Source organism: Marmota flaviventris, chromosome 14, assembly GCF_047511675.1.
Source record: "Marmota flaviventris isolate mMarFla1 chromosome 14, mMarFla1.hap1, whole genome shotgun sequence".
In the NCBI taxonomy this organism is placed as follows: Eukaryota; Metazoa; Chordata; class Mammalia; order Rodentia; family Sciuridae; genus Marmota; species Marmota flaviventris.
The window spans coordinates 35,155,018-35,178,987 of NC_092511.1; the positions used below are offsets into that span (position 1 = coordinate 35,155,018).

General features: G+C 34.8%; 1 protein-coding gene across 5 annotated transcripts in view; it reads left to right on the forward strand.

Annotated features, from left to right (window-relative positions):
• The window catches only part of Ppm1b (protein phosphatase, Mg2+/Mn2+ dependent 1B), an 88,420-nt gene that overhangs the window by 26,325 nt on the left and 38,125 nt on the right, over positions 1-23,970 (forward strand). For all 5 annotated transcript variants that reach the window (XR_011704336.1, XM_027934366.2, XM_027934365.2 and 2 more), the window contains exon 2: positions 18,391-19,251. Coding sequence is in view for 4 of the 5 variants with exons in the window: in XM_027934365.2 (XP_027790166.1) it covers positions 18,391-19,251 (861 nt within the window). In the remaining variant the exon portion in view is untranslated. The remainder of the gene's footprint in view (positions 1-18,390; positions 19,252-23,970) is intronic.

The following is a 23,970-nucleotide window of genomic DNA, read 5'->3' on the forward strand; positions in this document are numbered from 1 at the left end:
AATCATTGCATGCTTTTCCTTGGGTGTATATGAGAATTTCCATAGTTCCACAGGAAAATGTTCATGTTTGCTTTCCCAGATATTATTCTGGAGATTTCTTATGTAGTTTTGGTTTCTCTAATGTAACTTATTTTTTTCCCTTTGGGAATTTTTTGGGTTTTATTTTCATCACCAGTATTTAAAATTTTCAGATACTTTTTTGTTGCGGTGGTTCTTTTTTCAGTGTTTATATTTATATTCATGTTGTTTAGCTCTGGGAAACTTTTCTTCTTTTTTGTACTGGGGATTGAACCCAGGGGCGTTTGGGCACTTTACCACTGAGCTTAATACCCAGCCCTTTTTATTTTTTATTTTGAGATGGACTTGCTAAGATGCCAATGCTGATCTTGAATTCGTGATCCTCCTGCTTTAGCCTCCTGTGTAGCTGGGATTACAGGTGTGCACCACTGTTCCTGGCTCTAGGAAACTTTTCTGAATAATTTCTTATAGTGTTTCTCCTTCCTTTTCTTTCTATAATATCAACTAGTTGCATGTTGTACCCTAGACTGGACCTACAACTTTCTTAGTTTTGTTCTCCCATATTTTGAGTCTCTTTGTTAGTTGGTTGGTTGTTTGGTTTGAGGGGAAAAAGGGAATGTGAGAAATTCAATTTTGGGATGGTGTTATTTTCCAACTTGATTTTTTTTTTTTTTTAATTTTGTTGTTGTGGATGGACATAATACCTTTATTTATTTACTCTTATGTGGTGCTGAGGATTGAACCCAGTGCCTCACATGTGCTAGGCAAATGCTGTACCACTGAGCCACAACCCCAGCCCTCTAACTTGATTTTAATTGACAAATTATAGTTGTATATATTTATAAGGTACAAGGTGATATATATATATATATATATATATATATATATATATATATATATATATATGATTAATTAAGCTAATTAGCATATCCATTACCTTAAGTATTGATTACACCTATATAATTTTAACTTTGTATCCCTCGGCCAACTCTCTCCATTATTCTCCCTTCTTATATCCTCTGAATCATCATTCTCTCAGTTTCTGTGAGTTTTGTTGTTTTAGATTTCCTCTCACAATAAGCCCTCCATATTTGTGGATTATATGTCTCTGAATTTAACCAATTTTGGATTGAAAATATTCAGGATAAAAATTCTAGGAAGCTTCAAACAGCGAAACTTGAATTTGCTGTGCACCAAGCACTATGCCAAATCTATGTGAATGCAGTGATGTGTACGTATACCATGTAGTAGCCTTCCTCTCTTTCCCATACAGATCCTGTTCTCTCTAGCACTCAGTGTTGGAGTGTTCTTGTTTGTAAGTAGTCTATAACTACATTATTTGGGAGTATTGAAAGTCCTCAGAGAGCAGTTGAACAATTGAACTATTACTTGACTGAGGTTTCTAAGATTTCTGGAAGTTGAGTTGTGAAAGAAGTCTTGAATATTTCAGCATTCATTATGCAAATTATAGTTAAAATCTCTGATTTTCAGTAAGGCTTCCTCCTCTTCCCCCAGCTAAATCTGTTATATATAAATCCAGAACTCCTGTAGTTCACCTGGTTTTGAACTCGAGATCCTCATGCCTCAGCCTCCCAAGCCACTGGGGTTACAGGCGTGCCTGATGGTGTCTGGCTTTACTTGTATTTTTGATACTTGTTTTTCTAAAGGGTAAAATTTAAAAGAGTTAAATGTTTATGAAGCATTTAAAACAGATCCTGCCAAAGAGTAAGCACTTTAGAAGTTTTTGCTTATTCCTTAGTGCCTCAGATAAGATAAAAGCATATTATAACTACATGTTATAATGAGCCATTGGTGCAAAATTGTATGAAATAAGAGGTAGGAGGACCATTAGTCCTCTCAGATGAGTCTCCTGGTTGTCCCTATAGAGGCTTGGTTTTAGGCCAGACCTCCTCTGTGCAGCATGTCCCATCATTTTGTTTACCAGATGAAGAGTCTTTGGGCATGGGGCTGGTAAAAGTGGTAGTAATGTCTGGTATTTGTAATTATTAGGGAATAAAGGGATAATGAAATTAAGGCAATTTTTTTTTTCTCTACACGTCCTTCAATTTGAATTCCTGGGATCAAAAAGTATCCAAGTATGGCCCTGGTGTAATGGCGCACATGCCTGCAATCCCAGTTGCTTGAGAGGTTGAAGCATGAGAATTGCAACTTTGAGGCCAGTCTCAGCAACTTAAATGAGACCTTGTCTCAAAAACAAACAAAAAGTTGGGCATGGTAGTGTACCTGTAATCCCAGTGGCCCAGGCTGAGGCAGGAGGATCACAATTCAAAGTCAGCCTCAGCAATTTAGTGAGGCCCTAAGCAACTTAGCAAAACCCTGTCTTGGGCTGGGGATGTGGCTCAAGCGGTAGCGCGCTCGCCTGGCATGCGTGCGGCCCGGGTTCGATCCTCAGCACCACATACCAACAAAGATGTTGTGTCCGCCAAAAACTAAAATAAATGTTAAAATTCTCTCTCTCTCTCTCTCTCTCTTTAAAAAACAAAAAACCCTGTCTTAAAATAAAACATAAAAAGGTCTGGGGATGTGACTTAGTGGTGAAATACTCCTGGGTTCAATCCCTGGAACCAAAAAGAACTGGAAATGCAGCTCAGAGGTAAAACACCTCTGGGTTCAATCCCCACTACCTACCCTACCCCCACCCCCACCCCACCCCTTCGCAGAAAAAAAAAAGTATCCAAGTGTGGTTATTCAGGAAAATGTGGTCCTAATTTTGGTAGAACCTAGAGGGACAGCATTAAGTTAGCTTTGAAAAATTATTATCTGGAGAATTTGATACACATAAAGATAGAAATAATAGTTTATATTGAATTCCTATTACCTGTAACCCAGCTTCAACAATTATTGACAGAGCCAGTTAAAGATAGATTTGAGTCTGTATAAACTCCCATAACCTCATCAGTCTCATAGCAACCATATATATATTTTTAAAAATTTATTTATTTTTGTTTCTTTTTTCTATTTGGTGCTGGTGATTGAATCAGGGTCTTGCATTTGCTGGACAAGTATTCTATCTCTGAGCTGTATCCCCAGTTCTCCATATGTATTTTTTATATGTACAACTTTTACATTTTACAGTAAGAATACAAGTGTTTTTGTTTATTTGTGTTACCATTTTTTTTTTAAGTAGTATTTGAGGTTATCCATCATTTTAAGTGGAAGGTGACATTTTGTAATTTATATTTCTCAATCCCCCTCTTTGTTAACTTGTTTTTCTTTCCATATTCTATTCTGACTTCATCTTGGTAAGGGTACTGATATATATTTTTTTAAGTTGTAGATGGACACAGTATCTTTATTTTATTTATTTGTTTATTTTATGTGGTGCTGAGAATCAAACCCAGTGCCACACATGTGCTGCACAAGCTTTCTACCACTGAGCCACAACCCCAGCTAAGGTACTGTTATCTTTATGTTGCAGAAGACAACAAAGTGATGCATATTGATTTTTGTGTATTTAAATAGACATTATGTAGAGGAGTTACAGGTAGGGTTTTTAACTTTTGTTTTTTGTTAGTGGTGCTGGGGCTTGAATTCTAGGTGCTCTGTCTGCCATTGAGCTATATCTCCCAGATGTTTTTGAAAAGATGTCTTATGGTTGGGTATTTGGGTATGTAGGTCAGTGGTAGAGTGCTTGCCTAAGCACGTACTAGTGCCCGGGGTTCCATCCTCAGCACTGTGGAACAAAAAGAAGTCTTAATGTTAACCAGACCCTGCCTTTTATCCATTGATCCTGAATCTGCTTTCTGGAATAAATTAATAAGTCTTTTCTTCTTTTACAAGAATTCAGTGTTCACCGTCAGTTCTTTTAGGACTTAATACCTCTCTTTTCTAAGCAGTCCCAACTTTTTTTTTTTTTTAATGTCTTTTCTGATCTTCTTACTTTTCTTATTAGTTTCATCAGTGTCCCTGTTAAATTATGGTTCTCAGAACTAATGCCATGCTTTATGTGTTTAGCACCAAACTTACTCTGTTGTATTTATATTTTATAATTTTGTTGAGGTTGAGTCAGTAACTTTGGGTCCCCATTTTCAGTTCCAGTAGGGCTCCAGTAATGTAAGCATTATCAGATACATATTTTATATAGCAGTCTACTTGATTTAGTGTTCACTTGCTCATTCATTTATTGATTTCACATAAATGAGATCAATTTCTATGCCATGATTGTTTTATTAGTTTTGGAAATGAATAAGACAGATGGAGTTCATCTTTTCATGGAGCTTATATTCTAGTTAGGGTAAAAAAGTAAACAATTTAATGAAAACAGTTTCAAAAAAAACCAGGGACATGAGATATAATGGAGAACGTGTACGAGAATACCTAAGATTGGAAGTTTCTCTGAGTTGACATTTGGGCTGAGATCTAAATGTCAAGAAGAGATTAGCTCTATAGCTATGGGTAGTTGGGATGAGGGTGATTTTTAGAAGCAAAAACAAGTAAAAAGAAGGTTAAAAGATGGAGAACAATCTTGACTTATTAAGGGAATGGAAAGAAGGCCATTGTGGCCAGAGACTGAAAGTGATGATCAAAGAGTTACAGGAAGGTAAGGTTCAAGAAGTAAACAGGGATCAGGTTATAAAGAATTGTCATACATTTGGATTTTCTTCTAAATTCAATTGGAGGTTTTGAGAGACATAATTCCATTACATTTAAGAAAGTTCACTCTAGAAAATGAATTATAGGAAGGCAAAGGAGAAGCAGGGCTAAGCGCTAGTTAAGAGGCTGTCATAAAAGATAACTTTAGTTGGTCCATTGGAATAGTGGAAGCTACTAATGTAGAGAAGTGTACTGATTTGGTCCATCTTTCAAGGAGAACTGATGGAATTTGCTAGTGAAAGAAAGCAGAATAAGGCTAATGTCAGCATTTTTTTTTTTTTTTTTTTTGTTTGTTTGTTTAGCATGGTGATGGGGAGCACTCTGTAGAACCCAGGGCGTTTTACTCCTGAGCTGTATTCCCAGGCTTCCTTTTTTAAAATTTTGAAACAGTGTGTTACAAAGTTGCCAAGTCTGGCCTTGAACTTGGGATCCTCCTGCATCTGCCTTCCAAATTGCTGGGATTATAGTCAAGAGCTTGTATGCCTGGGAATGGAGATATTTTTCTCAAGTGAAGAAATAAATTTGTCTCAACATAACTCTGGAGAAAAAAAAAATTTTTTTTTTCCTTCTCCTGGGTATTAAACTTACACTGAACCATAGGGTCTCACTAAAATTACTTAGGCTGGCCTTGAACTTTCGATCCTCCCGAGTTGCTGAGATAACTGGCATACACCACTGTACCTGGCAAAAATTAGCATACTTTTAATATCTACTAAAGCGTGTATTGGTGGTAGTTAAGAGCATGAACTCTGGGGCTACATAGCCTGGGTTAGAACAACTCAGCTACCTACTTGGTCAAGTTTTTAGTCTTTCTGTGACTTGGTGCCTTCATCTACAAAATGAAAACAGTTATGTGCTTTATAAGATTGTTGCAAAATCAAATGTTTGAGTTAATGTAGATGAAGTTAATTTAGGCTCCAGTGCCCAATCATATTATAGAGACTGTAAATGTTAACTTTTATATCTAGGGTTTTTGCCAGGATAATTTTGAGTCTACATATTAGTCACATGGAAAAGTTGTTTTGTTTTACGATAGTTTTTTGTTGCTATATAAAATCTCCATCAGTATTGCTTTTATTATATCAAGTCTGTGAAAGTGTACTTACACTACAGTATCTTAGACTAAAGAAATATCTTGCAACATTTATCAGAAATATTCGATTTTTGCTAACATCCTTAATAATGTAGCGTTTATATCAATGTCTGGGGAACTACTTGCTAATCTTATTTCTATCAAATTATAAAAGGCACTGCAAGGATTTTGTTCAGTCTATTATGGAATTGGAATTCAGTTAGGTAGAATTTGATACTTAGAGTGTAGCCAGCACTACATATTAAGTCAGTAGTGCAAAATAGGCTAAATTCCTTTTAGAAAGGAAGTTTTCATTCTGTTATTGTGATGTATATATATTCATGAATTTATGATACACTGTAGTTTGATGCTTAGAAAGGCCTCATTCTGAATTGAATGTAGAATTCATGATTTTATTTATTATTATTATTTTTGATAGTAAGGTTCACCAGTGAGTTTACTTCTTCAAGGAAAGGACAGTGTAATTTTAAGAGATGTATCTGCTTGTTCTGAACGGCCCACTCTCTATCAATGTGGGTAATTGTAACTTTGCAGAGAAAACTTTTTGAGTATCGATATTGATATTTATAATATCAATATTGTTCTCCAGACTTTTATAGGTTATGGCTTCTGATTGCTAAAAGAGGATTCACTTGCTGGGTTCAGTGGTGTGTGACTTTAATCCCAGCCGCTTGCTAGACTGGGGCTAGAGAATCTCAAGTTTAAGGCCAGCCTGGGCAATTTAGTGAGACCCATCTCCAAAAAAAAGAAAGAAAGAAAAAGAAAAAAGGTTACACTCAAAAGAATTTTCCTAGTTGAAATAATATCATCAAATGGTATTAAATTTTAAGTGATTTTATTTTTATTATGTTCACATGGTTAAAATGGAAAAGGTGTACAATGTCTCTCCTGTCTCCCAGCCACTTGATATCTCTTTCCCCAAGTTTCTAGTTCTGGTATACCTCCTGAAAATGAAACACACATACACACAATCACATACACACAGTATGACTGTATATATTTTAAAAATTGTAGTGTATTATATCATTAAATATTTATTCACAACCACCTGTTAAAAAAAATAGATCCCAACTGATACAAATAGTTTCATGTCTTTTTTTTTTTTTTTTGCAGTACTGGGGATTGACCCCAAGTCCTGGCTGATGCTAACCAAGCACTCTATTACTGAATTATATCTCCCCCACCTCCCTTTTTTATACCAAGGATTGAACTCAGGGGCATTTAACCACTGAGGCACATCCCCAGTCCTTTTTTGTATTTTATTTAGAGAGAGGGTCTCACTGAGTTGCTTAGAGTCTCACTAAATTGCTGAGGCTGCCTTTGAACTTGTGATCCTCCTGCCTCAGCCTCCAGAACTGCTGGGATTACAGGTATGTGCCAAACAGCCCGGCCTGCAGCCCTTTTTTAAACCTGTATTTTGATACAGGGTTGCAGCCCTTTTTTGAAACTATTTTGATACAGGGTCTCACTAAGTTACTAAGGCTGGTCTGGAATTTGTGATCCTTCTGACTCAGCCTCCCAAATTGCTGGGATTATAGGTCTGCACCACCACACCACAGTCATGTTTTACTAACAGTGATACAGTGTATAAGCATTTTATGAGTAAACTGTAGATGAATTTTTAGAATTTGATTAAAGGTATATGCAAAGGTAATTTTTAAAAGTTATATTAAGTTTCCTATGAGATTGTATACCAGCAATGTGGGTATTTTTCTGAATAGTCTCTTCAAGTCAATGATTACAAAGCCTTTGATCTTTGTCAGTCCAATACATGAGGAAAAAATACTTTAGTGTAGTCTTAATTTTAATTTTTCTTCCTATAATGTTGAACATAGTTAAGAATCCATTTGCGGGGCCGGGTTGTAGCTCAGTGATAGAGCGCTTGCCTAGCATGTGTGAGGTTTGATCCTCAGCACCACATAAAAAATAAACAAAGTTATTTTAAAAATCCATTTGTGGGTTTTGGGTCCATTTTTTCATTGTGTTCTTTTTCTTACCGATAGGTAGGACCAAGAGAAATTTAGCTTGTGATATGAAGTTCCTTATTATTGTGTAGTGTGCTGTCTTATTTTGTGTTTTGTATAGAAAGTTGGTAGTGTTTTCAAATTAAATTATATTTTTATATACTTTAAAGAACCAAGCGATTTTATAAGCCTTGGTACTTCCTGCCTTCCTCTTCTTGGAGAAGTTTGCCTTGAAGCAACCAGTGAGAATTCAACAGCTGATTCCTTTACAAGTTGATCTTTTCATCTCTGAACAAAGTGCTTCTATTGCCACTTTTTGATTTTTCTGTTGTAGGAATTATCTATTGGCTTTCCCTTAAAGAAGATGAGATTTTATCTTTTTCAGTTCTTTGCCCTCATTAATCTTTCTTTCATTTCATGAGAGGTCTTTCTTTTTAATCTGTATCTCTTACTCCTGTTTTTGTTTGTTTTGTTTCACTCTTCAACCCTCTGGACCAATTCTCTTGTATTTTACCATCTCTGTCGTAAGTTCTGATTTCTTTGGGTTTTCTTCAACTTTTCTCAGCTTTTTTTTTTTTTTTTTTTTTAACATTGTTTTTACTTTTCAGGGGGTCTTTTCTTCCTCTGAATGCTCTTATTTTTCTTTTAATATAATGTTCTGTTATGGATTCAAAATGATTACCTTTCTAAAAGGAGTTTTTTTTTGTTGTTGTTGTTGTTTTTTTTTGTGTGTGTGTGTGTGTGTGTTTTGGTCATTTCCTTTCTCCCATCTTTCTGTACTTTTCTCTTTCCAGTGAAGCTCTTTTCTTTTCCAATATTTCATTTTCTGCCTGTTTTGATCTCAGATTCTTATTAGGAAAATTCTTTTATGTTGGGCCATGAATGGTCTTATATTTTAAAGTGAGCACTGATTGGAAGCTCTGTCCCTGTTTATGAGGTTTGTTTGCTGTGGGGTTGGCTGTATGGTGATTGGATAACCTCCACTGTTATTGTCTTTAGATCTTCCTTTAAAGACTCTTCTCATCTTTTGTTTAAAGAATGTAAATTAGTGCCAGTATTTTGGGAGCCAGTCTGAAAAATGTTAGTAAATCAAATAAGAAGTGTAAAAACTTTCACTTAATTTTAAAAATCTGGTTCCTCTCTTAATCTGTTTGGTATTCTTCAATTCAGAAAATTTCATTCATGGTACCTCTTTTTTTTTTTTGAATGGGGATTGAACCCAGGGATACTTAATCCCCAGCCCTTATTTCTGTTTTATTTAGAGCAGGGTTTCACTAAGTTTTTTGAGGGCCTCATCCTCCTGAGTTGCTGGAATTATGGGCTTGCACCACTGCACCTGGCTTCATGGTACCTTCTTAAGAAATAAACCTCCATCTCCTTTGGAGGTGAGGGATCAGCATTTATTTATTATAACCATATACTGAATGGAGTGGAATTGAAATGGGGAGTGCAACTTGTTCACCCATTAAGTCCAAGATTTCAATTCTATGATTATTTCAGAGAAAATGGCACTAAAATTGGTTGGAAATCATAATGTAGAACTTATCTTTTTTTATAGGTAGAAACTTCATTTTTACTTATATCTTTTATTATTATGAATGAAAATACATTTTCCTATAGTTAGGATACATGGACAATATAGTATATTATATAAACAAGCTGTCCTTTAAATAGGACATTGAGCAAATACGCTATCCTGTCATACTATACACTGTACACATAAGTGGTTTGTTTTTGTTTTCTCTCCTTTAAGACAGTCTTTAAGTTGCCAAAGCGGACCTCAAATTTTGCAATCCTCCTGCCTCAGCCTCCTGAATTGCTGGGATTATAGATGTGTGCCACCACACCGCACTGAAGTGACTTTCATGACCTGTTCAACAATTATTTTTGTTGGAAAGGAGCAAAAACACTTCAAACAAAACACTACATTTTTGGCTTTTTTTTTTTTTTTTTTTTTTTTTTTCATGTATTGGATTGAACCCAGGGGCACTTAACCTGAGCCACATCTCCAGCCCTTTTATTTTTTTAGTTTTTACTTTTTAAATTTTTTTATTCTAATGAGTTATATATGACAGCAGAGTGTATTACAATTCATATTACATATATAGAGCACAATTTTTCACCTCTCTGCTTGTATACAAAGTATATTCACACCAGTTATGTCTTCTTCATACATGTACTTAGGGTAGTGATGTCCATCTTATTCCACCATCTTTTTTTACCCCTTGCCTCGTCCCTCCCCCTCCCTCCCCTTTGCCCTATCTACATTTTATCTAATCTTCCCATGCTCCCTCTCTCAACCCCACTACAGTCAGCCTCCTTTTATCAGAGAAAACATTCCGCATTTGTTTTTTTGGGATTGGCTTACTTCAGTTAGCATTATATTCTCCAGCTTTATCCATTTACTCGCAAATACCATAATTTCATTCTTCTTTAAGGCTGAGTGATATTCCATTGTGTCTATATAACACATTTTCTTTATTCATTCATTTGTTGAAAGACATCTAGGTTGATTCCAAAGTTTAGCTATTGTTTAGTCTTTTTTTCTCATGGCACCTATAAACTTGGAATTCAATATTTCAGAGGTATACCAAGTCATAACCAGTGACTGGCTTTTCCAAAAAAAAAATATTGTGTGATTGTGGATTCTCTACCACTTCAAGCATTTGTAGAACTATTCACCAGTAAAAGATCATCACTGGGGCCTCCTTGAGTATTTTTCCACAGGACAAATCAAAGTTATAACAATATTCTGATACTCTGTATAATGCCCAGAATTTATAACCAGATTGTAGAGATTATCTCTTATAAACAGTTTCAGTACATTGTGTTCATAATGTCTGATAATTGTTGCTTTTGGTTGTCCAACATTCCAAATTCCTGTCACCAAATTTCATTCGTGACTTTTTTTTTTTTTTTTTTTTTTGTGGTGCTAGGAATGAACCCAGTGACTTTACTCCATTGAACTAAATGCCCATCCCTTTTTACTTATTTTTTGAATCAGGATCTTGCTAAATTGGTGAAGCTAGCCTTGAACTTGCAGTCCTTCTGCCTCAATCCTCTTTGAGTAGCTGGTATTACAGTATAGGTGTATGACTCACACCTGGCCTCACACATGACTTTTGATTCATATTTATTAGAGGACAAATTTTAAAAGCTTTATTTCCAATATTCTCTTGCCATTTGTTATTTTTGCAGAAAATGTATGATACGTGTGTGTGTGTGTGTGTGTGTGTGTTTCTGGAAATCAAACTCAGGGCCTTGTATATAATATGCAAGCACTCAATCTACCACTGAGCTCTACCCCAGGCCTATGTTGCATTTTGTAAATGATAAATATACCCCAGTTTTTATCATTTAACCAGTTTCTTATGGATAGTAGTTTATGATAACCTGAAAACATACAGATTCCTAAAAACGTGGGGATTTTTTGTTTTTTCCTACAGTACTGAGCATTGGACCCAGGAGCACTTCACCACTGAGCCATGTCCCTAGCCGTTTTGTTTTTTATTTGGAGACAGGGTCTCACTAAGTTTCTAAGTCTGTCCTCGAATTTACTGTCCTCCTACTTCAGCTTCCCAAGTCGCTGGAATGACTTGCACATACCACCGTGCCCAGCCAGATGATAGTTTTGATGGGAGTGGTGTGTAACATTTCATACATACTTGGTTTGAAAAGTTTTGTTTTCTTGTTTATTTTAAGTTGGAGAAAAGTTGTTGTTGCCATTGTTTTGTGTTCCGTGGGCAACTGCCTACATAACTGTTATAACTTATATCCAGAAATAAGGTATCTGGTTATAAACTTTAAAAGCTTTAAAGAAAAATCAGGTAGTCTGTAGTCTTTATGAAATGCCAACATATCTAGTTGAATTGTGTATCCTTTGTAAGCCGAATTCTTGTTGTATACAATTATAGCTGTCGGCAGCAGTTGATAATTGGGTTACTAATCAGATCCTAAAAACAATTTCACAATAGGCAGAGACATTCTTTTTCTTGAAAAACAAACACTTGGTGTAGAGTAAGAGATAAAATTGTGCAGCCTTTTCCTTATTTCCTATATAGTTCACTGTCTAGATTTATTGTTTGTATTTGGGTGAAAGTTTGCATTTATTTAGTTATTTTTTTAGATGGTCAGCCTCTCAAGTAGCTGGGACTATAGGCAAGCAACATCTTGAGAATGTGAATTTATATGCTTTTATTTATTATAAGAAATTTATTTTTTAAGCACTATAGGTTTCTTGGTTCTTTTGGGATCATTTTGTTTAATTTTATTAAAGTCCAGATCTTTGTGTATATTCAAACATATAGTTTGCTTTCTGGACTTCCTGTTATGAAATGTTCCAAGGTCATTTCAAAATAATGGCTGCTGGTCTGAGAGTTGTTTCTGCAATTCATATGAATAAATTTTCATGGCCAAACCTTATAAATGATCCTATAAAATCTGACTGTTAGTTAAAATGCTTTCTGACTATAATATGTGAGTAAACTATTACTTCCTTTAAAAAAAAAAAAAAAATCCAAGCCAGAAACAGTGCTGCATATCTTTAGTACCAGTTACTTGGGAGCCTGAGGCAGGAAGACCTCCAGTTTAAGACCAGCCTGGGCAACATAATGAGACTCCTTCTCAAATAAATCAATAAAATTAATTTAAAAAAAATTATATAGGAGTCCAGACTCTGTCAGGTCTCTTCTGCCAAGATTTATCTCCATTATGGGGACCCTACCCCTTACACTATTTGTACTCATATTGAATTAAGGGAGACATTATTCATTTTACCTTCAGTGTCCTTTCCAGAATACAGGCATGAGTCTTTTTCACCTTAATTTAACTAAAGATAATTGAGATAAATTCAGATATTTAAACATTATTAAAGGGTAGAGAATATCCAAAGGGAAATAAATCTAGAGCATAAAAGCCAAATACATTATCTAGTCCATGCTTGTCTTCTGGGTTGCATGACTTTGTATAGTACAGCTCCTTGATTGCCATCATGTGGTGGATGACATTTTAGCAACCTTACTCCATATCCCATTCCTGGGTGCTGTACCCCCCATCCCCAGCCCTAAAGTCTTTATCTGAAAGAACCAGGCTTTTTCTAATACTTAGGTTGGTATTTAGTTTTGTTTTTGTCTGAGGCCATTATCTTTCTTGTTTTAATACAGGTATTGCCTTTTTCCAGGGAGTCCACTCTGGCTCCATGGAGAAGTGTGGCTATAAAAGATTTATCACATTTATTGGAAGTTGAAGTGTTGATCGGTCAAACCACTTTCTTCAGGCTATTTTTTAAAAAAAATCGTCTTCTCGCATTTATTCACTATTTATTTTGGCAGAGGAAAAAAAAAAAAAGAAATGTTACTATTGTGGGAGATTGAGGTACACACAGAAGGGTTATTAAATATGCAAAGTAGAAAGTGCTAAGTGTTGATGTTAATGAAGTGTTAATGAAGTTTAGTAGAGCAACTTGGGGAAAGAATTTCTAGAAGATTGGATACCTTGCTTTCCAGGAAGGAGATATGACTTTGCAGAGTTGGGGGGTAGTTAAAGGACAAGGACATGGTTTTAAAAAATAATTAGGACCTGAGGATGTAGCTCAGTAATAGAGTGCTTGCCTGGCATTTATGAGGCTCTAGGTTCCATCCCCAGCACTGGGGGGAAAAAATAGATTTCCTAATATGGTAAACAAAAATAGTCCTCTTTATATGAGTTACATTAGAATCAGTTACTACAAATGTTGAGTGCAATATACTCTTTCCCTTTTACTTTTATATTTATGTCACCTGGTGTTTGAAGATTAACTGTGTTCTTTGATACCCTATTATTTTCTACTATGCTGTCAATTTTGTTTGTTTTTGAATGTGAAGTAACATTGGGCTTGACTGTAAACTGAGGGCTAACTTGAGATTTGTTCCACTTAATATAGTGTAATTAGCGAGAACAGTATGCCACCAACCTGCCAACAAAGGCAGGTTGAAAAACTTGAAATTTGATTTTTAAAAAAGCAACTCTTGGGCTGGGGATGTGGCTCAAGTGGTAGCGTGCTCGCCTGGCATGCCTGTGGCCCGGTTTCAATCCTCAGCACCACATACAAACAAAAATGTTGTGTCCGCCGATAACTAAAAAATAAATATTAAAATTCTCTCTCTCTTTAAAAAAAAAAAAAACTCTTGAGATTAGTTTTCTTGTTCTTTGTCAGAAAGTTTATCATCAAAATTAATTATTAGCCAGGCGTGGTGGCCCATGCCTTTAATCCCAGCAGCTCGGGAGGCTAAGGCAGGAGGATCAAGAGTTCAAAGCCAGCATCAGCAAAAACAAGGTACTAAGCAACTCTGTGAGATCCTGTCTCTAAATAAAAATACAAAATATGGCTCAGTATGTGGCTCAGTGGTTGAGTGCCCCTGAGTTCTATCCCTGGTACCAAAAATAATAGGTATATTTAATATTTTTAGGAGTGGTAGGAAATTTTATCTTTTAATTCTTATGTTGTTTGTTTTATATAGTTGGAGATTAGTTTGTTTCGTTTTAAATTTTTCCCTCTAACAACTGTGAATCCAGTTCTTTATATTAAGTAATTGAAGACAGAATACCATACCACAGGGCAGTACTTGTGTGTGATTTTTGTTGGGGGGTGGGTATAATCACTATTAATTGTCAAAGTTTAGACTTTAAACCCTTTGCACTTTAGGTGCTTTTTGTAGGGAAACTTATTTATACAACAAGATTTTTCAAAACAGCATTGTTTACAATAAAAAGAAAAAAACCAAGAAACTCAAAATGTTAACTTGTATTGAAATAGATAAATAAGTTGTACAGACATGTAATGCAGTGTAGTGAATGAATTATAATTCTGTGTCAGTGTAAACACTCAGAAATACAATGCTGAACAAGAAAAAAATGTGCTGTATATCAGTGTAGAGTGCTAACCATGTAAAACTAAACAACCTCACATGAATATGGAACTACAAGAAATTCTAATTAGAAAATTTAAGATAGTGCCCACCTGGATGGGAAGAGAGGTCCAGAGGTTTTAGTGGTGTTGATAAACTGTGGTGAGTGCATGGTTGTTGAGTTTATTACTCTTCAGCTATATATACACATTTTATAAACTCATGTGTGATGTTTCATAACGTTTTTAAAATTATGGTGGGAAAAATCCCAACTTGAAAATGAGGTCATTTTGGAACTTACTAAAAAATTACCAGTTTGCAAAAGAATGTGATTTCTGATACAGCCAAAAGATGTTCTTCGTTATCTAACCTCTGTCAATTAGATGCTAATTCCCGAACATTGAATCTAGAGCAAGTGACTTTCAGAGCGAAAATATGGAACTGTTCTTGGTGGAATCTTCAGTGTTTTACAGCCCAGCCTTGGGAAATGTTTAGTTTATATATATATAAATAATTTGTAGATGAACACAATATCTATCTGTCGGTCTGTCTGTCTGTCTATCTATCTATCTTTCTATTGTGATACTGAGGAGCAAGCCTAGGGCCTCACACATGTGAGGCAAACGTTCTACATCTGAGCTACAGCCCCAGCCCAGGAGATGTTTAGTTTTATGATTGTTTTCCAAGCTGGCCTTCCAGGTTCACTTTGATTCTTAGCATCCATATAGCTTTCTGTCAAAGATCACTCCTTAAATTAAAACCAAACTTGGGAAAAATTTTAAACTTTAAAAAAAAATTGTAAATGAGGAGTTCTTGTGGATTTTGAACCTATTTGTTAAAACGTGAAACAGCAGTAACTTAATTGCAAGAACATCAGAGAAGATGGAAGCTGTGATGAAATCTTTTTTCCCCATAATTGGTAGATGGGATTGAAAAGTGGTTTATTAAGTATATATAAATAAATATAAAAATAGTCAATATCAATATAATATAGCCAACAATTCAATTTCATTTGCACTTATATATCTTTACAAGTTGTCCCTTTTTTTTTTTTTTTTTTAAGAAGAAATACCCTTCAATAATTGAAGAATCTAAGTAAAAGTACTTAGAACTAGGTTTTCAAATCATTGTGTCATAGAATATTAAAACAGCATGTTCTAAAATAAAGCACTGGACCAGGGATGTAGCTCAGTGGTAAAATGCTTGCCTACGATGTGCAAGGTGCTGGGCTCAATTCCCCAGTACCTCAAAAAAAAAAGGGGGGGGGGCTGGGGCTGGGGCTCAGTGGTAGAGTGCTTGCTTAGTGTGCTTGCTTAGTGTGCATGAGGCACTGGGTTCAATTGTCAGCACCACATAAAGATATTGTGTCCACCTAAAACTAAAATAACAAATATTTTTTTAAAAGTGAAAAAAAACACATTACATTAGTAAATAAGAAATAATCTTTAATTTTTATACCTTCAAGATTCCTTTTTGTAAATACATGTGTAATTTATTAATACATTTATTTACAAATTGATAGACACACAAGTTGTAAATTTAATATCTAATTTATAAATGCATATGTATTCATATATATTGAATGGTTTTCAGATTTTTAAAATTTTTTAATTAAAAATGGTTTTAATTTTTTCTATAATGCATAGCTGAAAAAAGTTAAAAAGAAGTCTAGACCCAAATGGGAGTCAACTGATCTAGATTAGTATTTCCTTGTTTGTTTTTTTTTTGTTGTTATTTATTTTATTTTTTTGGTACTGAGAATGTAACTCAGGGACACTTAACCACTGAGCCACATCCCCAGCCCTATTTTTTATTTTATTTAGAGACAGGATCTCACTGGCATGATTCTTTTTAAAGAATGTTTTATTTGCTGAGCTCAGTGGCGCATGCCTGTAAATCCCAGCATCTCGGGAGGCTGGGACAGGAAATCACAAGTTCAAAGCTAGCCTCAGCAAAAGCCAGGATTAAGGATAAGGGATGTGGCTAAGTTCCCCTGAGTTCAATCCTTGGTACCCCCCCGCCCCAACAAGTGATTTATTTATTTATTGGTACTAGGGTTTGAACCCAGGGACATTTTACCACTGTGCTATATCCCAGCCCTTTACTTTTTATTTTGAGACAAGGTTGTCATTAAGTTGCTTAGGGCCTTGCCAGATTGCTGAGATTGGCCTCCAACTTGAGATCCTCCAGAGTTGCTTGGAATACAAGTGTATACCATCATACCTAGCTCAAAGAGTGATTTTTTAATATTTATTTTTTAGTTCTAGGTGGACACAATATCTTTATTTTATATTTATGTGGTGCTGAGGATCGAACCCTGTGCCTCATGCATGCTAGGCTAGTGCTCTACCTCTGAGCCACAACCCCAGCCCCTCAAAGCATGATTCTTAAATCTCTAGCAAGCTTTATTGAAGGTCACATCCAATATCTATTAAAAAAGGTTTTGGAATTTGCATTTTGAATAGATAGTAAAAGCAATCATTTCATGTTGTTTACTAATGTTTTTACGCACTGTTCTAAGCACTTTACATTAACTCATTCTTCATTGCAACCCTGTAAAGTATACAGTGACTAAGAGATTTGCCCAAAGTCACACAGCTGGAGTGGAGGGCCAGGATTATATGTAGAACAGGGAATTCTTATGCTCAGTTTTGAGAGCCACTGCTCAGTTCAGAAAGCTATATTCTATAATAATAAAGTTGGTCAGGGAGATGTGGGGGATGCACAGCAGTATTTTACAATTCTAAGGTTTTTAAGTCTTTGCCAGCCAACACTAGGTAGCTACTTCATGGATCACAAAGCTTGGCGGTATGAAGTATGTGCTTTAGCACCATATTAAATTTATGTTCTTAACGGAATACAAGTGTAACAAAATTGTTTTCGATTTGATGTATAGTAAAACCTTGATAAAACCTTATGTAGGAGGCTAGGCAAGTAGTATACACCTGTAGTACTAGATACTCTGGCGGCTGAGGCATGAGGACATAATGAGCCCAGGAGTTCAAGGTCAGCTAGGGCAACATAACAAGACTCTTTAAAACAAAAAAACAAACGAACAAACAAAAATATCAAAATAAAAACCAAATGTTTACAGAATGGAAATTTTTATATTTTAATTGAATTTTAAAAAGGAGTTATATGTAGGATCATTAGGGAAAACATTGATTTTCATACTTGTTTTGTGGAAAGTCTTTCTAAATATATTAGTTTTTCTTTTTTAATTTATTGAACAAGATAACTTATTGTTCCAAATATTCTCATTGTTCAGTCTTTTTTTTTAAGTTGTTGGACACAACACCTTTATTTTATTTATTTTTATGTGGGGCTGAGGATCAAATTCAGTGCCTCCTCGCACATGCTAGGTGCACACTCTATCGCTGAGTCACAGCTCCAGTCCCATTGTTCAGTCTTTTTGTAGACTTATATATGAAACCCTAGATTTATCTTGTAAACTGAATTTTTTAAAATACTTCTTAACCAAGTTTTATTTCTTGGTTTTTCTTTCTCCTACAACAGTGTTTCTCAACTTGTCTACATGTTCTGAACCAGAGCGACTTTAAGAAGTACTGATGTCCAGGTCCCACCTCCAGAAATAGTGATTTAATTTCTTTGATTTTAATGTGCTAAAGTTGAAAACCACTGCTGTAGAAGAAGGATATAGACAGAAATTTCTTGGTTACTTTTTTTGTTTTTCTAGTAAATTAGGATAATAGTGATAAATATACTTGATAAGAGTCACTTGAGAATAGGTGAAATATTTTAGGAAATTTTCTATCAAATTTAAACATTTAACACCTATCATTTTTTTTTCTTTCAGATTTCATTACTAAACATGGGTGCATTTTTGGATAAACCCAAAACTGAAAAACATAATGCTCATGGTGCTGGGAATGGTTTACGTTATGGCTTGAGCAGCATGCAAGGATGGAGAGTGGAAATGGAAGATGCACACACAGCTGTCGTAGGTATTCCTCATGGCTTAGAAGACTGGTCATTTTTTGCAGTCTATGATGGTCATGCTGGATCCCGAGTGGCAAATTACTGTTCAACACATTTATTAGAACACATCACTACTAATGAAGACTTCAGGGCAGCTGGCAAATCAGGATCAGCTGTTGCGCCTTCAGTGGAAAATGTCAAAAATGGTATCAGAACTGGCTTTTTGAAAATAGATGAATATATGCGTAACTTTTCAGACCTCAGAAACGGGATGGACAGGAGCGGTTCAACTGCAGTGGGAGTTATGATCTCACCTACACATGTCTACTTTATCAACTGTGGTGATTCACGTGCTGTTCTGTATAGGAATGGACAAGTCTGCTTTTCTACCCAGGATCACAAACCTTGTAATCCAAGGGAAAAGGAGCGAATCCAAAATGCAGGAGGCAGCGTGATGATACAGCGTGTTAACGGTTCATTAGCAGTGTCTCGTGCTCTGGGGGACTATGATTACAAGTGTGTTGATGGCAAAGGCCCTACAGAACAACTTGTTTCTCCAGAGCCCGAGGTTTATGAAATTTTAAGAGCAGAAGAGGATGAATTTATCATCTTGGCTTGTGATGGGATCTGGGATGTTATGAGTAATGAGGAGCTCTGTGAATTTGTTAAATCTAGGCTTGAGGTGTCTGATGACCTGGAAAATGTGTGCAATTGGGTAGTGGACACTTGTTTACATAAGGTATGTAAGCTTCTTTGTTGTAATTAAAATGCCGTGTTAATTTTGAAAAGACATGGTAAGTAAATTTAAGCAAACTTAAAAGTTTTAAATATTTGCATTAGGAAAGACTTATATATTTTAAAATAATTGTTTCACTAGTAGTGAAACCACTGAGTTTTTTTGTTCATTTTTTGATTTTTGTTTTCACCACCCCTTCTGCCCCAACTTTCTAATTTGAAAATTAAGCTTAATAAATTTGAGACATTTGTTGTCAATGATGCCTTATTGCATCATTGACATCAAATTTTGTTTTGAGAGATACCTACACAGAATTGTGACTTTTGGTTCAAATTTGTAATGTTGGCAGCAGCCATCTTCAGCATGATTTTGAAGCAACTTTATAAAATGTTTATAGTAGAATTCTGTATTCCATATACTAAAAGGTCAGGAATCACATAATATTAGAAGATATGCCAGAAGTCAAGCCTAATTAAAAATTTAGTTCTGAGCCTTTTAGGAGATAAAACTAAAACTTAGATATGAGTTGTATATTTCTTATTGTCTAGTGACAGGAGCTTTCTCCTATCAATAAAGTTAAAAAGGAATTTATATATAACTCTACATAAGGTAATATATGACTTGATGGATAGTATCCTACTTTTGTAGATGATACCAAATTCTTTTCATATAAATGTTTTTAATTATCACTAATTAAAAATCAAAGGCTTATATAAAATGTAATCCTGTGAAGAATTCCTGGGGAACATTAATTTTTTATTAATCTTAACTTGATGTATTAGTAAAAGAAACTTTTAGAATAACAGATAATTGGTTGTTCCCCTTGAATATCTTTAAAATATTCAGTTGTTTTAGTAGGTTTTTGATAGCATCTATATATAGAAATCAATTAAATTTTAACTTACCTGGCAAGTTCCTGGGGTGGCAAAGTGTTCTTTGACTAAAAATATATCAAGAAAAAACCAACCTGGGCAACAAAGAGAATCTCCCCCAACATAATTTTTTCTGGAAAGTTCAGCTAGCCAGAAAGTTTTCCAGGAAGAATCTGGATCTGTGGAAATACTCAGATTTTAGTGAACTGTATAATTTCTTTTCCATAAAATACTTTTCCAAAATGATTTTAATGATTATACTTCTACCTCCTTGGATTTTTAATTTTAGCACAATATACCCTTCTTATTTCTGAATGTGTTTAGTACTGAAGGAAGATGGTTGTCAATAGTCAAATAATGGCTCTACAAGTTCTTCTCAGACCCTCTGTCGAATAATGGTGATCTACAACTTTTTGAAATGAAAAGCAGGCATATGTTTTTTGATTGAGTAAAAGCATCATTTTCCCCAGCTATTAAAAAAAAAAAATAGAGTGAACTTGTTACTGGAAAAAAAAAATCCAGACAATACGGAAAATTCAAAGAAAGCACTCAAATTTTGCCACCCACCTTAAGTTAGCTACTTTCATTGTGCCGTATATTGTGTATCTTTCTAGTCTTTTTGCAAGTATTGAACTGCAAAAATTTTCATGATTTTATAGCATTCTATTGAACAAATAACATGTGGTTGTATGGGAATATCCAAAAAATCTTTTGGGTCTCTAATTTGGATTAAGTTTAGTCCTAGTTTGTGACTGTAACTTTTTAAATGAGATTTAAATGACACTGATGATATATCCTTATAGCGTATCAGCCTACAGTGACTATTGATGTTGAGGCAGGTGTTAAAGATTCTGTACAAATTCTAGAGCCTCAGAAATGAGGAATGATATTAATAGACAAGAAGTTGGGTCTGTTTGAAAGTTGACGTTCATAGTTTCTTTGAATGAAGTTACATTCAAATTGAAATCAATTTTGAGAAATTTAGTGGGTTTAGGTTGAAATATAACAGGTGTTATCTTTTAAAAGGTACTTAAGTAATTAAACCTCTTGTCTAAACCTCATTTTGGTTTTTTGTTGTTGTGTTGGCACTGAGGATTAAATCCAGGGCACTTTACCACTGAGCTTTATCCCTAGTCCTTTTTAATTTTTTATATTGAGACAGGGTCTCACTAAGTTCCCGAGGCTGGTCTCAGCTAGTCCTCCTGCCTTAGCCTCTGAGTCACTTGAATTACAAGCATCTGTGCCCATGGCCTGGCTCCCTTTCTTTTTTTTTTTTTTTAACTACATAATTTTTGTCATTACACATATTTGTATTGTAAAACCAAGGGTTAGCGATATTATAAAATTGAATGAGATTATTTGATATTTAGTGTGAAAGATTAGATATTAAGTTTTCAATCCATAGGAAGCACCTAATGGTTGCTCAGTAGGTGTTGCATACTTCAAGAGGATAGAAAAAGAAGATCCACTTAAGTAGTTGTTTCTCTAAGAGATTTAAATGAAATCTTCTAACACAACACTTATTATGCTTTAATAGTTTATAGGTGCATTTGTATGTTAACTCATGAAGTCTTGGAAAGTTGTGATAATCATCGTAATCAAAATCACCATAGTATCTATAAGTTATTGCTTTTTATGGGCCAAATACTATTTTAAGTACTTTAATACACACTTTAACTCATTTTAATTTTTACAACCATATTGAATGAGGTACCATTTTGTTAATGATAATCATTTTTCAGGGTTACCATTTCACAAGCTTAGAGTATAAGTGTTGAATGACTTTGGTCAGGTATTATCCTACTTAAATAAGATACATAATGCTAGAGGAGAATAGTCTTTAACAAAACAGTCTCCCTGTTTTATTGCCAGTGCCAGGATTCATTGTGTCTAATTTCAGAATTCATAACACGTGTAACTGCAATTTGCATAACCTTTTATAACTTAAAAAATCATATTTTTAAATCTTTATAGTAATCTTCTGAGGTAAACAAAATAAAGATTTGTATTTACTTCTTTTTTTTTTTTTTCTGGAGGTGGGGTTTACCAGGGATTGAACCCAGTGGTGTTTAATCACTGAGCCATATACCTTTGTATTTTTATTTTGAACAGGGTCTTGCTAAATTTTTGAGGCTGGCTTTGAACTTGTGATCCTCCTGCCTCACCTCCTATGTCACTGGGATTGAAGGCTTGTGTCACTGTGCCAGCTTAAAAATTTTATTGCTAATTTTCATGTAAGGAAATGGTGGTTGTTTGACATTAAAAGTTAGTTGTGAGCTGGGGCTGTAGCTCAGTGGCAGAGTACTTGCCTAGCATGCTGAGACACTGGGTTTGATTCTTAGCACCACATAAAAATAAACAAATAAAATAAAGGCATTCTGTCTGCAATTACAAAAAACGTTTATTACAAAAAAAGTTAGTTATAAGTTATACTTGATGAATGATGAAGCTGAGATTAGAATTAAGTTTAGTATTTTTTGTTAGCAGTATTTCCCAGAATTTTCTGGTAATGAATTGTGTATGTGAGTGTGTTTTTTGGGTTTGTTTGGTCTAAAAAATTGTTCAACAAAAACTTTAAAAACTTTCCTTTGATGTTTGTTTGTTTTTTTTTTTCCCCCTGTACCAGAGATTGATCCCAGGGGTGTGCTCAACCACTGAGCCACATCCCCAACCCTTTTTATATTGAGATAGAGTCTCACTAAGTTGCTGAGGCTGGCTTTGAACTCATGATCCTCCTGCCTGAGCCTCTTGAGTAGCTGGGATTATAGTTGTGCACCACTATACCCATTTCCCTTTGATTCCCCCTCCCCCATTTTTAGAAAATTGATAATTTAAAAACTTTTTTTTTCTTTTTAGTTTTCAATGGGCCTTTATTGAATTTATTTACATGAGGTGTTGAGAATCAAACTCAGTGCCTCGTACATGCTTGGCATTCACTCTACTACTGAGCCACCACCCCAGCCCAGAAAATGGATAATTTTTTTTTTTTGTAACAAATACAAAGATGTTTTGAAGTTATTCAAATTTTTGTTTCTCCTTTCCAGTCTTATCCCATGTAGGTAACCACTGTTTACAGTTTACTATATATCCTTTCAAGTGGTTCTCTGTTTATTGATACAAAAAGGAAAAGCATAAAAATAGGGCTTTCTTTTACCATTTTACAGAAATGGATCATGTTATGTATGTGACTTTGCTACCTGCTTTGTTTTTCCTTACATCCTTTAAGTTGTTTTTTTAAAATACTACTTGATTTTCCTAAATTCAAGTTATATACCACTTGTCAGAATCTTATTTACTTTAAAACATGAGACAAAATTTTATAGTTGGATAAAATTGAGGGAGATATTTTCCAAGGGCAGTATCATTTTAGATTATTCATATAGATGGAAAATATATTTCTGTATCTCTCAGAATAATTGTTACTTCTAAACTCAGTGCCTTTTTCATTGTCGTTTGCAAAAAAATATAATCATAATGCAGAAGTAGACATAGAGTAGAGTGTGTTTATATATTCTGAGATGTGGAGTAGAGAAGGAAAAGGACAGTATATATGAGGGCAGTGTAATTTAGTGTAGAAATTTACATGCTTCCTTGATTCATATTGCCCCAGTGTCTGAGTAATTTAAGATTTTTTTATTTCATTCTTTAAAAAACAAATTATTTTTCATTTTTGCAGTACTGTGGATTAAGCCTAGGACTTTGGACATACTGTGCAAGCACTTCTACCACTAAGCTACATTACCAACCCTCTTTGTCTATTGCCCAGTTACTTACTAATGAGTTCTTGTTTGACACTGCACAACTTCTCAAACTTTGGAAATCACTGAACACTGCCACCTTCATTTCCTTT